Below are 15764 nucleotides of genomic sequence, written 5' to 3'. Positions count from 1 at the left end.
TGCCAAAGCCTGTGTGATGTTATTGCCTGTATTTGGTGCAAACTCTCTCTACTGGGTGAAACATGCTACTCCAATCTGTAGTCTCTTAAAGACACAAAGCTACACTCAACAAAACTTCTTAAAGAGGCTGCAACCATGAAAAAAACAAGTAAAATAGAAAGAAATCTAAAAAGATAGATCAGTAAAATAAAGGAACCAACAGACCCTGTACTCTACTTCAATCAAACAAAAAAATTACAGATATACAACTAGAGATGGAAGGTAAATGTTCGATTATAGATTGGACAGCAAGCGACATCTTCATTGAATTACAGCTATTTAAATAACATATGCAATCTTCCCCAGTAAATCAAGCTATAAACGATCCTGGGAGGAGGTTGCTGAAAATCACGCTTGCTATGGGCAAAGAGGGTGCAGCAGAATAAATATGTCCAAGTCTTCCTGAGAATGAAAAAAAATCCAGATACGACATGGAGCCTAATTCGTGGATCAGCTCAAAGTACGAATCAACTTCCAAACTGACAGAGTTTAACATATGTTATACAGACAGGAACCCCAAGAGTGTAGTGACTAATTTGTCCCCAGAAGTTGCAGCAAAAGGACATGAGTGTAATTTCTCTGAAGGAAGGGCTAACCGAATCAGTATATGCTTCTTTTCTAATGAAAGCCTTCACGCAAGATCTTCTGGGAAAGATGAAGGACAATACCACTGATGCCTTGCTGGAAGATGGACACCATAATGGCATGCTGACAACAATTTATGTGCAAACAACTGTTGCTATGGTCAGCAAAATGTACTTAGCAGCAAGATCTTTCATAGGTGTATTTTGTCTCACCTACCCAGTCGTTATCTTGGGTTTTTTTCGCAACGGTAAATCATGCGGCACCAAAGGATGTTGGGCACCCGTGCAGAAAATGTGGTTTCAAAAGCCAAGCTGGTGCAAGGTGGTACAACACTGGCTATATGAACAGTCACTTAAATGGGCACACATATCAACAAATTGAACAGCCAACAAACTGAAAAGCAACCTTCAGAAGATGACCAAGACTTTCATACCATCAACCTTACATACAATGTCAATGGTATAAGACAAGCAGAGACTTCTATGACTGTCAATGTCATAAGGCCTCAAAGGAGAGGTAGGCACACCCTGGAAATCCAAATTACTACAGGAATTAGTGCAATCATATGACTACTATGTATAGTAAAAGACATGTATCCCTAGAAGTGGTGCTCCACGGTACAACTTACAAAAGACTGTCTCAAAGTGCATAACGGATAATCAACTCTGTGAAATGCTACAATCACACTGAGATGCATGTTCAACTGGGATTCCAAAATCTTCTACGTGGTAGATAGCGATGGTCCAACAGTAGCAAGACTACCAGAATGCATGGATCTTAGCATGAAAACTATTCATGAGATTCAAACCACACTCACAGTGACAAGAATTGACATTCCTCTCCAAAAACAGAGGAGATTAAAACAGATACAACACATGCAAACAGGTAGAAAACAATTACAACTACACACAGGACACAGTCAGAAATTCCTGACACCAGGATGGCTTTCTAAGATATGCAATCAGCCCAGGTCACATGAAGTCATTACTGATCACGGTGCTACATTTCAAAGAAACAGAAGCAGGTTCAGAGAAATGTATGATCCTCCGATTACATACACAGAGGGTGAGGAAGTAAACTGTGACAACAATTACAGTGTGATGATGCTGAGTGACAGCACCCAGCAGCAAGACAACCACGTTGTCAGCCATGAGCAACCAAGAATAACACATACCTCCCCAGGTGGGTTTATGAGCAGGATAAATCATCTAACCTCCAAAACATTATATCGAAGTTTGAACAATTGATTTTGTTAATGCTGTTTTTACAGGTCTGCATTTTGCTGAAAGAACAGTATGTGCCCATGGACAATGACGTACCTCTATTTGGGATTTCTTTTCTTTGGAAAAAAAGAGTATGGTATATTATGTGTTGCAGCAGATATGCAATATATCTTGAAGTGAAATATTCAAGATGAAACCACCAAGTAAAGGTCTCAATCTCCATCATATTGAGTCCTCTTGCAGTTGAGGGAAGTGTGCTACAGTTTACCTGAATCACTTAGCTTGAGCCCTGACATGCAAGAGTCTGTGACTGTAGTGTATATATGTAGATATCAGATGCTGAACTAAAGGTTTGTTTGATCTCTACAGTAGTACATGACCCACATCTCATTTATATATTACAGGAGCTAACGTAAGTATCAGATCACGGTAGTTGCAGATGACCAGGTATCTCACCATTTCACATCAGCTTATGTGCAGTTTTGCTTGAAATTGTATTTGCGATAAAATCATGGACTACACTTACAGAAGTAACAGGACATGCTACTTTGTCATCGTATGAGCAAGTGTAGTTAGCTTTATCCAAACAGCACTGCGCACACCAAATCTATTCAACCCTGTTGTGGTCATTTGTTTATTGAGTTAAAACATCCATATTATTTTTGCGCAAAGAATATGGAATAAAGTATGAACTTTAACATGACTAACTTTAATATGTTTGAATTTCTTTTTTGGATGTATTTCTATTTTTCTCAAGCATTTTAAAAATAACATGCAAAGTCACTCCAATTTGTTTCCAAGGCAGCCCAATTCTGCCTTTTGCCTTTACTCAAGATTCAATAATATTACCCAAAGCTGCAACAGTGGCTGGCTGAATTCATTTCAACTCCTACTCTCCAAATATCTTGTAATAATTTGCTAAATAAAACGCAATAACAATAATTTCTCTACTGCAACAACAGTGAGGAGCTACTCAAATTGAAGTTCAATATAATTTGCACCAAGATCTGAATAAAACATATAAGGAAAATCAGTCAAATACTCGCAATTAGAGGAGATGAAAAATCTAAAAAGAAATTAAATTTAGTTGTAATACAACTTCCATTCTTCCCTTGCTAGAAAATTACTACCAAAGTGTTTTTTCTGTAATTTAAATGTTAAGCCACCAGATGTGTGTCTCATGCTTGAAGAGTTGAAGCTTTGCATTATTTAGCATATTAAGACCCACAGAATGTAAAAAAGAATTCTTCATTGCCCGGAGGTTCTAATTAAGTAAACCTTTGCTTGATGCATGCAAAAATTGCAATACAAGAAATTTCTTTTGCAGCCAGTCACAGCAATATAATAAATATGGAAAAATTTAAACCAATGTAATTTTTCTTTTGCTTCAGGATCCAAATATATCTACTATAATCAGCTACTCTGAATAAAGGCGAACAATCAGCAAGACACCTAAAGCACTTAGGTTAACATTCACATACTTTGTGTAATGGTAAATGAATATCACATTTCACACACAGTATTCAGAAACCATAAGTTTAAACTTAGTTATCTGTGGCATTTTTTTCTACTTCCAAATATCTCAACTTTGTTTAATAGTGCGAATTTGCTGCACATTTTCTTCAGTGACACACAGCTTTCAAGTAAAAGGCAGCGAGGGCAAAAAGAAAAGCTCCATAAAGCTCCATAAATAAGCTCTACCAATATAAATAAATTGTTACCGCTAGAAAACAGAAAAAGCTGGAAACGTCTTAGCAGATCTGGACACATGGACACATCTGTGAGAAAAGTAAGTCAGTTTTAATATGTCAGCTCTTTGACTCTCTGTCAGAAACCACGGAATCTAACACTCAAGATGTTCAAGATTGAATGGGGTTCTTTATTTAGAAAAGAGGAAACTGAGATGTGGCCTGATACAGATCTTTTGAGCCATGAATGGGTTTCACAAGGTAGGAATGAACACAAATAGGGACAACGAATATAAGTTCAAGACAAACAGATCGATAGCAAAATAAGGACAAATTTCCTTACTCAGAGCATAGTTAGAATCAGGAATTCTCTACCACAGAAACTGATTGATGCAAAACACTTTGGTTTTTTTTGAAAGCAGTATAGATGAGCACACGGAGAAACGGAGATAGAAAGATATGCTAAAAGGAGACCGGTTTGGAGTATAGCACAAATCATTTGCAATGAATAGTCTGTCCTTGTGCTGTATTTTCTACCTAATTCTGCATAATTATCACCCACAATAAGAACAAGTTATTCTAAATCTCAGAGGGTAAATACACTGCACTGTGCATGTGTAAATAATGCAGAACAACTAAAGCCAAAGATGAATCTGTTGCCTTTACCATGTTGACTGATCTGAGCTGACTTCCAAGTCATGGAAGGGAGGAGTCTGCATTCTGAGCCCTGGACACTATTCTGTGGCCTCTGTTAGAACGAGCAACTGAAGATTCATCCATGGATACATGGCCTGGTAACACATGTAGTTTCCACAAATAATAACTTGTCATTTGCAGCAGGTACAATAAGACTGTTAATACCTTATGTGGCTCAGCATGAGACGGTGCCCTCAGAAAGAGAGAAAGAAATTATGAAAAGAAACTTACTAACTACAAATTCATGTATCAGATGCACTGGCATCTTTATACAGAAATTGCTGGAGAAACTCAACAGGTCTGGCAGCATCTGTGAAGAAAGAAACACAGTTAGTGATTCAAGTCCGGTATGGCTCTTCTTCGGAAATTAAATTCCCCTTGGGTAAAACAGGACACAAAACTGTTTCTCTCTTTACAGATGCTGCCAGACCTGCTGAGTTTCTCTAGCACTTTATGTTTTTATTTCAGATCTCCAGCATCCACAGCATTTTGCTTTTGTGAGAGTATTGTCCGCCTTCGACAAACAAGAATAAACTGAAATAATAATTCTACCATTAGCAGCTGCTTACATATATTATGCTAGCAGAATCTGAGTATTTTTGCAGCACACAAAAATATGATGGAAAATGCATCATTTCAACATTTTTGAGACTTTTGCCAAACTGCAAAAATTGTAAACAGAGGAAATCCAATTGCAAGTTTATTCCATGAGTACAGAAGACCTGTTATCTCATGAGTAAATTGGTGCAATTGCCCTCAGCAATGGGATAACATGCACTTCCTCAATACACTTAGTCATATTGCTGTGGCAAAATGCCGAGTGGAAATTAAAAAAACATTAGCAATTCTCAATAGCATTGGAATAGATTTGAGAGCAGGCCAGACACCGATCTGCTTCTGATGTGTGGTCAAGGATGAGTGAGAAGAAAGAGAAAAGTGATAAAAGAAAAGGAGGGTAAAAGACTCCCACCATTTCAAATCAGAGTGGGATGATGAATGCTTACAGCTATGAATCATACAGAAATATTATGTTGATGATAATCCTCTCATTTAACCATTAAGTGTTTAGAAGCTGATTTCATTAAAAAAGATTTGTTTAATTTCATACTGTCTGGATCACTCTCAGGACATCTCTGCAGTGTGCTGGGGAATGTCATCACACAATCAGCATGCTGCAAATAACAAGGATCTGCTTCTCATTTGATTTAAGAGGTAACAGAGCTGTTGTGTGGGTAGTTGCTGTACGACATTGTTTCAAACTGAAGCTATAATTTCTGCCGCAAAGTACCACAGATTCTTGACTTATCAACTCGAACAACACATTTACAGAAATAAGTTTTTTTTAAATTTGCAATTCTCAGTATCTGCACATGGGTTCAACAGAGACGTGTCGTCTGCAAATAAACAATCCTGTAAGGCATTATTATGGTCGCAATGCAATTTAAGATTTGCAATGAATACTATAGTAACTCTTTCAAAAATAATTTTTAACAGAATGCATCTTCTGAATGTCTTCCAAAGATACTTATTGTCCAAAATGAGCAAAGGATCCAATTGCGTACTTTATTATTAACAGGTCCCCGTGACAATGAAGGGCAATGCAGTGGAGGTCCAACACATCGAGTCATGCAATGGTACACTGCAGATTCAAACCTGACTTACCTCGACCATGATCTGAACAGGTGCACTGTATATTCTTGGGGAGGAAGTGAACCGCAGAAGCCAAGTGCTTCCTCACAGAGAAAGGGCAGAATTATATATGTTAGCAAAGACTCTGCATCTGGCAAGACAGAGCAATCCTGAGGATTAAACTTGGAATAAATCACCCAACTATCCTCTAAGCAGGGATAAGGACCACATCTGGAAGTGGAGAAATGGGGAGAAAAAAGACCTATTTTGTAGAATGTTGAGAATTTGAGTTTTGATTAGTTCTCTCTGTTTTCAGCTGAATAAAAATGGTAAGCACAAACTGCTGGTGAACTAAAATTGTACTTTGTTCCTGTCCATGGGCTTGTCAGTCATGCCTGCCATTTGGAAAGCCAGCAAGAGATGTAAACTGCGTCCATTTGGAAGATCCACCAAAGCTCCCAAAAGATTTCTTTCAATCTGAGGACTGCAGCTTTTGTGCTCAATACTGTCACTGTGAAGACTTGGCTGGCATCAGATGGACTGACACCAGAGTCACAGAATGAACCAGGCTATAGGCAAGTAATGCGGGGAAGCTGTTCACCGGTCCGGGGTCATGAGCTGAGAGATGCAGGGACTTGCACGCATACTCAGGGGATTGGCTTTCAACAGGTCTCTACTTCCAGATGCCCCATGCCTCAATCAAGCACAGAGTGGGAAGGTTCAGCATGGGCCCTTGCACCCTGAACTAAATTCTGGCAGATGCAGACAGGCAGGCAAAATGATTCAGGTCTGCCAACCATTCATTCTAACTGAATGACCTCCTCGCTTCCAGGTTCACCACCAGAAGATTCCACTCACAGTCTTCACACTGTAAACACCTATAAGTGCCCTTACTAAAATAAGATTCCATTCTCTTTCAAATATATAACAAATAAAATTGCAACATACTGTAAACATTAGGATAGAGTCACAGTCCACACTGCAAGAATCGCTGCTATAGTATTAAAGCAACCTCACTTAAATGATATTATTGGGGTGCTATTTTTATGCAAAAATTAACAGCATTAAGTTGCAAATTCCTATAGACTCAATCAAACTTTTGAATGGCCAATTGTCATAGGGGAAAAATAATTGTTCTAAGTTTTAAGCCGCAATCCCTTTGAATCCCGTTAGTGTGAAATAGTGAAGTATTTGAGAACATTACTGTGCTGCATCAATGTGGGGAGGCAAAAAATTAAATCCTGTTAGCTGAATAAGTCATTTGCCACAAAATTGGATTCACACATCAGCAATAGCCACTGCCAGGAATTCACAGAGATGGTTTGGGAGAATTTACCATCACACATTTTCTTGTCTAATTTTAATTGCAGTAAAAGACTTCCTAAAATTTAAACCATGCGTGCTCACGAAATAATCAATTTACTCTGCTTCCTGCAGATCTGAAATATCAAATTGTGCAATATATTTTGCAGAAGGTAATTCTCACTCCAGTTGTAAACAACTGGCCAAACGAAAGATTTCCCTAGCAGGAGATGAAACTTTCTTTGAATTCAAGTAGCATGTGTAGACAAAAAGGCTGCTTTGGATTTTCACTCTCTTGCTTAAAAGTGGTTTCAAATCTGCTTGTTTTAGCCCTATTGATGAAACATGAAGTTGACAGACTTTGAATACAGTATGCAAGTACAGCCCTGTCAACACATCACAGCATACAATTCATTTGGTAATACCTTTAAGGTTCAAATTTGCTTTTTCTTTCCCATCCGTACGAAAACCATTGCTTGTTGCCGGTTCCTAACGGAACAAGAAAAGAAATGAGAAAGAGTGCTAATTTAATCACATTTTATTTTTATGCTCTTTAGAGCCCAAAGGAATGTAGTGATATGTACGACAACAAAATAAAATCAGATGTTCAACCTGATGGAAACACTTTAAAATCTTCTTTTTTTTCTTTTGCTTTTTCTTTGTGTTTGCTTTGCTCCCCTCCCTCCACAACATGAAAACCTTTCTCTGCTTCCTTTACACCAGTGGGAATACTTCCCTTGTGGGTGATAGGATCTCTTTGGGAGGTCAAAGGTTGCCCTGGAGAGGAAGTGACAAGCTGCGAAATGTAAAAGAACAATTTTTTCCACATGTTCCTGTCCTCTGAAAGCAGTATGGGGTTGTCAGCCAACATCATTTTAAAATGGACCAGGTTACAACATAACATGCCTGTCAAATTCAATTTATAATTAGAGTAGCTGTATTTGGTTATAAAGTTTTACTGTTCCAGTAGGTTGCATCTACATACCACATATATCAGTGAAATGTGCTTGAAGTTAGCTTTGAAAACTTTCAAAGTTGTTTAAACACAAAAATAAATTTTCATTTTACACAAGGATCATATTTAACTGCAGGATATAAATCAACCCCATTGCTTCCTTTGGGACACAAAGGTAAATGAAAAAATAATCTTGTTCAGTACCTTGTCGCATATATTTGCATTTCATAGCGGAGTTGTTAAAAAAAACTGTGACAAAAGATTGCTGTGAATGCACTGCATAGTCACCCATAAGAAAGCAATAATGCTTGCAATGCATCTCACAAAAAGGTTAGAATGGTGCTTTGCATTTTTTTTTCCTCAACTGTGACCCCATTTTAATGCCTGAAAATTGCGAAAACCCCAGAGTTAGAACGCAAGGTTGGCAGGGGGGAAGGGAGAGCTGGGCTGTGAAAGAGGGGAAAGGTGCATTCTAGTGGAGTCAGTCAAATTGTGACAGTGGGGAAAGGATGATTCGTGAAGGGAGTAAAGCTGTGAGAGAGGGGGCTGGTAGGATATAGTTGTGAGAACACGGGTGGGATTCCATGGAGTTGGGGGTGGAAATTTTGAGGGGAATACAGGAGTTGTGAGAGGGATAAAGTTATGAGAGTGGGTGTGGTATAGAGGTGTGGGAGGACAGAGGGAGATCTGTGAGAGAGGTAGAATCGTGAGATGGGTAGAGCTGTGAGAGTTTAAAGTGCATTGGAGAACAAGCAGTGTTGTTTTTTTTCACCTACCATTTTGTAGCCTCAGTTGGAGGCAGCCATGGGCCTCAGCGTTGTAGCCACGGTCACAATGGAGAACAAGGCAAACACAAAATAGTGCACTTGCATGCCAAGGCTACTCAGAGCTGATCCCCAAACAGTCCCATCTGAGTCACTGCTTTTCTGCCACAAAGGAGAAAATGTTTGCCACCACAGCTACTCATCTTGTGTTCCAACTCAGGGTCATGATACCCAGTTTGGGAGCCCTGGCATTAAAATGCAAATTCTCTAGGTGGACAATGTCACTACAGCTAAAATAAAACATACTTTGTTTGCCACATCTTACTTTCAAATTTCTTTGCTATTTTGTTCTGTCATACTGAGCTTTTGCCACAATACCACTGTAATTGAGCCCCATTTGGGGCTCTATTGGCAATTCCAAGGCAAACGGTGCTCAAATTTGCACCCAATTTGAAAGGCATTTTCTTTTCGATCCAAATTTCTGTTCAAACTCATTTGCATAACTGGAAGAGCGAAATCTGTTTTTATCCAGCATAATCAAGCAATGTGTTAATACTTTTTTTAAACGTTGCATTAAGAAAACATTCCTTGATATACTTAATCATGGAAGCTTGGTAAAATTTGAATAATACTGTGTTTAGCAGAAAAAGTTAAACATTTTGAATCACAGTGCCAATCTACCAAATGCTTTGAAGTTCATTGAAAATGACCTTTCAAAAAAGTACAGTTCTATTTTCTAGTTAGATTAGGACACAGTAATGAGTTCCTTCATATAACCTTTCCAATCCTACCTATTAGTGTCCTTGTGCCCAAAATAACCAGCAAAGCTCTTGAAGCCTCTGTGTGGGCCTGAGAACAGAAACAATTTGCAGAAGCTCCAAATAGTGATTAATTCACAAGAGGGTGCATGGCCAGTTTTATGGGCAGAGGCTTTTTCTAATTGGGTGTTTAAGACCATCGCAAAAGATCACAGAAACTTGAGCTGCGTCGGATGCAAATTGCACTTAAAATCCAACAGTTTTTGTGTTGGTTAAGCGAACATTGGTGGAATTGCACTGAAAAATGTCCCAGAGCACTTTGACAGAAACCCCAGTCCATCAACTGTGACCACATCTTTGATAAAATAGAGAAAGAAGCATCTTTTTGTTGTTGCAAACCATTTAATGCAGCACACGGACATGACTTTACACTGCCACAAGCAGATGGAGAAATGGGCTAGGTGGAACATCTCAATTTCTTGGTAAGCACATGGAAAGATTTCCGCTGCACACTATCTATAACACTCTCGTAAACTCATCCTTCATAGATGAATTTCTAACAACATTATACGTCACAAAACACAATATCTACAGCAGATTTGTGTAGAAATTACTTCGAATAGAATGATCCATCTCTGAATGCTCGAGCAAGATGGTGAGTGTAAACACGAAGTTAAATGATTGACATATACCACAGTTTCCTACCAGGTACATCCATATGGTAATAATAGACACTCAACTCAATGTATAATAATGAAATTAAACAAAGTGGTCAGCTCTATATAGCAGATTATATGTCTCCTCTACTGTAGGCCAGGTTTCAAATTACAGGTTTGGCATACATTATTATCATTAATGTATATTGTGCTTACACTGCTACTTTATATCTAATGCTGCAAGCATCATATGGATGTAAATCCATGGAAAGTTTACACAGGTTCAGGTAAACCATTTACTTAGACGCTGTTATTTATCATGTTGCCTGTGCAGGATACAGACTTTAAACAGAAAAACAGCTACAGGGTCACATGGAAAGAGCAGGTTAGTATCACTGATTGGAGATCTCTTCAAAGAGCCAGCAGCAGGAACAGGCTGAATGACTTTATATTTGATATTCTATAACATTCAACAATTTGTCTGAAGAAAGACTAGCTTTTATGCATCAAACAAACAAATGGATACTGAAGGCTTAAACAAATATTTTTAAATTAAGGATAAATGTTTTAATGTCAGTCCATGGTGATACTTGCTGCTAAACAGATAGCACTTACAAACACTTTCCTTTTCATGTTGCAAAGCAACCATTGGCATAACAGCCCAGATACGGCTGACAGGCCGCGGATTCCCATAAAATTCTTCATTTGAATTTCTCCTGACTGTCAGACTTCAATGATGTGCTGGTGTTCAGGATATCACTAAACATTTTTTTGTTTTGAAGCTATATTTTATTTGCACTGCATTGAAAATTGAATTCTCTAGTTTGTGGTTTCTTCAGTTGGCAGCTATACAGCATCGGATCTAATCCCAAAGATGACATACTATGGCTGAAACTTACAGCGAGATGGGACCTGATTCCAGTTTTTTTCAGCGATAGAAAGAGTCATTTCAGATACAAATTCAGTTTAGCTCCAACTCAAATAATTGGTTTCACATAATAATTTGCCAAGAAATGAGCTAAAAGAATTTTATTTATATGTCTTGATTAGACCTTACCTAAGTTACTTTCTAAAGGTGTATTACATTTAAGATCTACAAATAGGTTTGACTGCAAGATGAAAAACTGTCCTTTGAGAATAAAAGCTAACAGCCAGAAGCGACTTTGTAACCTTACTGAAATAGATGAGGATGTAAGTAATATTCATGTCAAGTGACCACACACATCATAGGCTCCTTGTTGATATCTTAATGGGATCTTACTCAAGTTAGCATAGACCTCTGAACCTCAGAGGCAGTGTAATGATCCCTAAGTGGACCTACACATTAATATAAATGACTGCTAGTCTGGTCTGCAGGAGCTTTAATCTGGGAAAGGTCCGGAGTTTAACAAAACTTTAAGTTCTGTGATGCAGCTGTACTGCAGAAGTAATTTTAGAATTCCCTTGTAAACAATCAGGGATACAATAATTACAACATAATTTAATAATGATTATCACATTTTTATAACCCCGCGTAGTTGACTATTTTCTTTAGTTATATCTGATAGTTACATAGTGCAATATTGAAAGACCTCTTGAAGATTACAAATAATTAATCGTCCAGACTCTCAAAAGAGATTTGTCAATTTATAACCAAAATATTAGAAGTCAGTATTGCCTTTGGATAAATCACCTGGAGGAATGTTAAACAGGATGTACTTGAATCAGTACCTGACGTGGGCAACAGCATTTAAACTGCTTTCGTTTGTAACATTTCAATACACGAGCTAGTCTTCTAGGCAATTCCACATGGTTTCACTCTGCAAGGATGTATATACTTCATGGAAGTATACATGGGCTCATTCACATCAACAGTGGCTTGGTTGATAGCACTTTCACTTCTGAGTCAGAAGGTGCTCGATTCTAAATCCCAACCTAGAGACTCAAACACAAAAATCAAGCCACATATCCCAGTGCATCACTGAAGGAACAGGAAGTATCAGATGATGACTTTTGGATGAGATGTTCAATCAAGGTCTCATCTGCCCTCTCCGATAGACATTTAAAAAATCCCATGGTATCATTTCAATGAAGAGAAAGGAATTTTCACCGGTTCTGCAGCCAATATTTGTCCCTAACAGTTCATATTATCAAAGAGAGTATATGGTTATTGTCACATTGCTGTTTGAGGGAGCTTACTATGTGCAAATTGGCTGCCGTGTTTCCTATATTACCACAGTGACTAATTATATCTCAAAAGTACTTCATTGGCTGTAAAGCACTTCAGGACATCCTGAGGTTGTGAAAGGGAGTATAGTGATGAAAGTCGTTCTTTTTCAAAATTTATGCCAATAACACAAATCTAGAAAATTATCCTTGCAGAGTTACGTGGCTGAATTGAATGTCCTGATTGCAGGCAGGTTCAGAGAAGAGGGGTCCATGTGATCAGGTAGGAAGGTGCCAGGTGGAGATCCCACCACCACCATATCTCACTCTGACTGAATCTTAGGGAAGCAAGGCACGTGGACAGATTTTCTGAGGCCACTTGAGGCCCTTCAGTCACCAATTAAGGAACCCACTGCACGACTGTTGGTATTTAAACAGCACCCTGCAAGGGTCCTGACATGTGGGCAACCTGTTGGGTAAACCAGGCATTTGGGCAGCTCATGCCTAATGGAGAGAACCATTAGAGATTATTGGCCACTCGCAAATTAATTCTTCACCCTACCCTAAATATGCAACCCGCTCCCCACATACTCACCTATTCCCTTCACTTTCCCTCACCTAGCCCTCCTGTCTCACCACTTTGACTTTGCCCCACTCACCTGATTCCTGGGGCTCCATCATTAATCCTCTATCAAGGCTGCATTTCAGTACCTTCAGGGGCTACCATTTCCAGTGGTGCTGCCAGTGCTGGGTATTGGCCTCTAATTGTTTGGCAACTCTCACAGGTCAGGTACTGCCCCCACATTTGAAGACATCATGAGACAGCAATCTCACATCTATAGCTACCTGCACAATAAAAATACTGCATGTTTATTCCCTCACACAGCCAGATCAGAAACTGTCCTCAGTTCAGCCAAAGGGAGGGCTAATGTCAGTCAGGAGGTCCTCGTATCGTCGGACATGGGCACAGTCTAGAGGCTTGGCCACCACCAATTCTCCACTTGGGATACTCACATCAGGGGATCTATCAAAGTACAATCACAGGAGTATCCAGCAACCAATCTCGGAGGGCCATAAGAATTATTCAGACGAGTCATAGAAACTTAGAAGATAGGAATGGGAATCAGCTATTCCATCCTTTAGGCCTGCTATGCCATTCATTATGATCATAGCTGATCATCCAACATAGAACCCTATTCCTGCTTTCTCCCTGTATGCTTTGATCCTTTAAGCCTCAATAACTTTATCTAACCCTTTCTTGAAAACATTCAATGGTTTGGCCTCAGCTGCTTTTTGTGGCAGAGGATTCCACAGGCTCACCACTCTCTGGGTGAAGAAACTTCTCAGCTCAGTCCCAAATGGCCTACCCCTTATCCTTAGACTATCCCCCACTACGACATTCTTTAAACTCCAGTGAATATAGTTTTAACTAATTCAGTCTCTTTTCAAGCATCAGTCCCGCCAACTCAGGAATTAGTCTGGTGAATCACATACTGAAACGTAGTGCTCAAGGGCCTGGTAAGTCATATCAAGGGGCTGCCCTTTGAAGTTGGCCAGAGGTCTGCCGCAAACATGATCCTCGTAGCCTGTCTGCCAATCATTCAGGTAGGTGCGATGGCAGGAAGAGTGGGGCAGCCCATGCTTGTTTGTCTGGGAAGGCAGAGGCAATTGCAGCGGAGGTACAAGGATGACGACGGGGTGGGGAACTGGGGGAACTCAAGGTGAATGGTGGGGGTGGGTATGTGGAACATGAGATGGCACGGTAGGTTACAGGAGGGAGAACGGTTAGTGGCAGAGGCTACCACCATGGCCTCCATAGGGGGAGGATGCAGGAGAAGGATGGGCATCATTAAGGCATAATGCTGGGGCTCGGGGGAAGCTCAGTCTGGTGGCTCTCCAGATCGCAGAACATGATGGAATGAGCTGTCAGAGTAATTAGAGATCATGGAGGACTTGGAGGCTTGTGTCGGGGATGGGGAGCGGTGTACCTGGTGAGCATGCCGGGCCCAATACTGATGATGTCCTCTACGAGCTGGATTTATTTCCATCACTTTTGGTTCACTGGATGGGAAGTGTGGTGAAAATTGCTGGAATAATGCTCAGGGTGGGCAGAGTCACTGTCAGTTTGATGGACAAATATCCACGTTTGATAAATGCTAGGTCATCAATGGAACAAATACATGAAGCAGCTTTTTGCTGGCTAATGGCAAACCTTTCTTCATGTAACTGGCCAAGGGTCCTGTGGGAGCCACACACCATCGCTTCATCATTTGTGATGTCAGTGCAATGATGGTCACTGCACTGAATGCAGTGAGAAGTTGGAATGGGAAGGGTCTCGGATTGCTGCAGCCAACCCTTTTCAGAACTTTACTGCACACACTGAGGCTGAATGTGGATAGATGACTGAGACATGACCCTCCTTATCCACATGCAACATGTCCCCCTAAATAGACCTCAATTCTGGGCAATGTCACCGATGACTGTTCTGAGAACTAAGAAGCTCCTTTGGTCTTGGTGTTCCCAAAGTAGATCATTTCCATCAAGGGTCCTGTGTGGATGTGGCTATCTACTTAAAAAGGCGAAGGTGGTTGCAGGAAGACCAGGAGAGCACAGTTCAGGGAGAGACCATTGCCACAGGGCCCCACAGAACATGCCGGGTGTATAAAAAGTCGAGTTTTCCAACTCCAACTCCACTTACGGAGGATAAGCAAGGCACAGTGTTGATTTGGGCTCTGTATGTCCTGGGACTCTGTACAGAACTATACCAGATGCAGGAGCACGATCTCAGGACTGCAGGAGTAGGTGGCCATCCTCTTCCTGTGGCTATGAACGTGACACTTGCCTTGAACTCCTATGTGACTGGCTCCTTCCAGTGTGACCTGTGTGGGATCTCTCAGTTGTACACTCCCAAATGCATTAGGACAGTGACTCATGCCATCTTGCAAGCTCACACCAGTTCATTTCGTTCCTACAAGATGAGCTCAGTGCTGTAGCCTGGGCAGTAAGATTTGGGACATAGCTGGCTTCCCTCAGGTTTAAGGTGCTGTTTACTGTACACGTGTGGAACTGAGAGGGCCATATCACAGTGCTGCAGCATTCATCAACAGGAAGGGGTGTCGTAAATCTGAAGATTGTTACCACTTCCTAAGGGTGTTTGCCCATTACTCTGGCAGCTGCTATGATGCCTATATTCTGGGGCACTCTAGTGTACCTGGTGCATTTGAGCATACAGATATTTTATCAGGCTGGCTACTGGGAGACAAGGGCAACCCAGTACAACCATGGCTCATGATGCTATTGCACACCAACCCCCACCCCCAACCC

General features: G+C 40.3%; 1 protein-coding gene across 1 annotated transcript in view; it reads right to left on the bottom strand.

Moving 5' to 3' along the window:
* ofcc1 (orofacial cleft 1 candidate 1) overlaps window positions 1-15764 on the bottom strand; it is a 117319-nt gene that overhangs the window by 93911 nt on the left and 7644 nt on the right. The window contains exon 3 of the mRNA XM_048595731.1: window positions 7588-7651. Within this exon, the coding sequence (XP_048451688.1) occupies window positions 7588-7651 (64 nt within the window). The remainder of the gene's footprint in view (window positions 1-7587; window positions 7652-15764) is intronic.

This window comes from Rhincodon typus, chromosome 4, assembly GCF_021869965.1.
Source record: "Rhincodon typus isolate 14 chromosome 4, sRhiTyp1.1, whole genome shotgun sequence".
In the NCBI taxonomy this organism is placed as follows: Eukaryota; Metazoa; Chordata; class Chondrichthyes; order Orectolobiformes; family Rhincodontidae; genus Rhincodon; species Rhincodon typus.
Note: the sequence above shows the minus strand (reverse complement) of the source record. Positions and strands in the feature narration are given on the sequence as shown.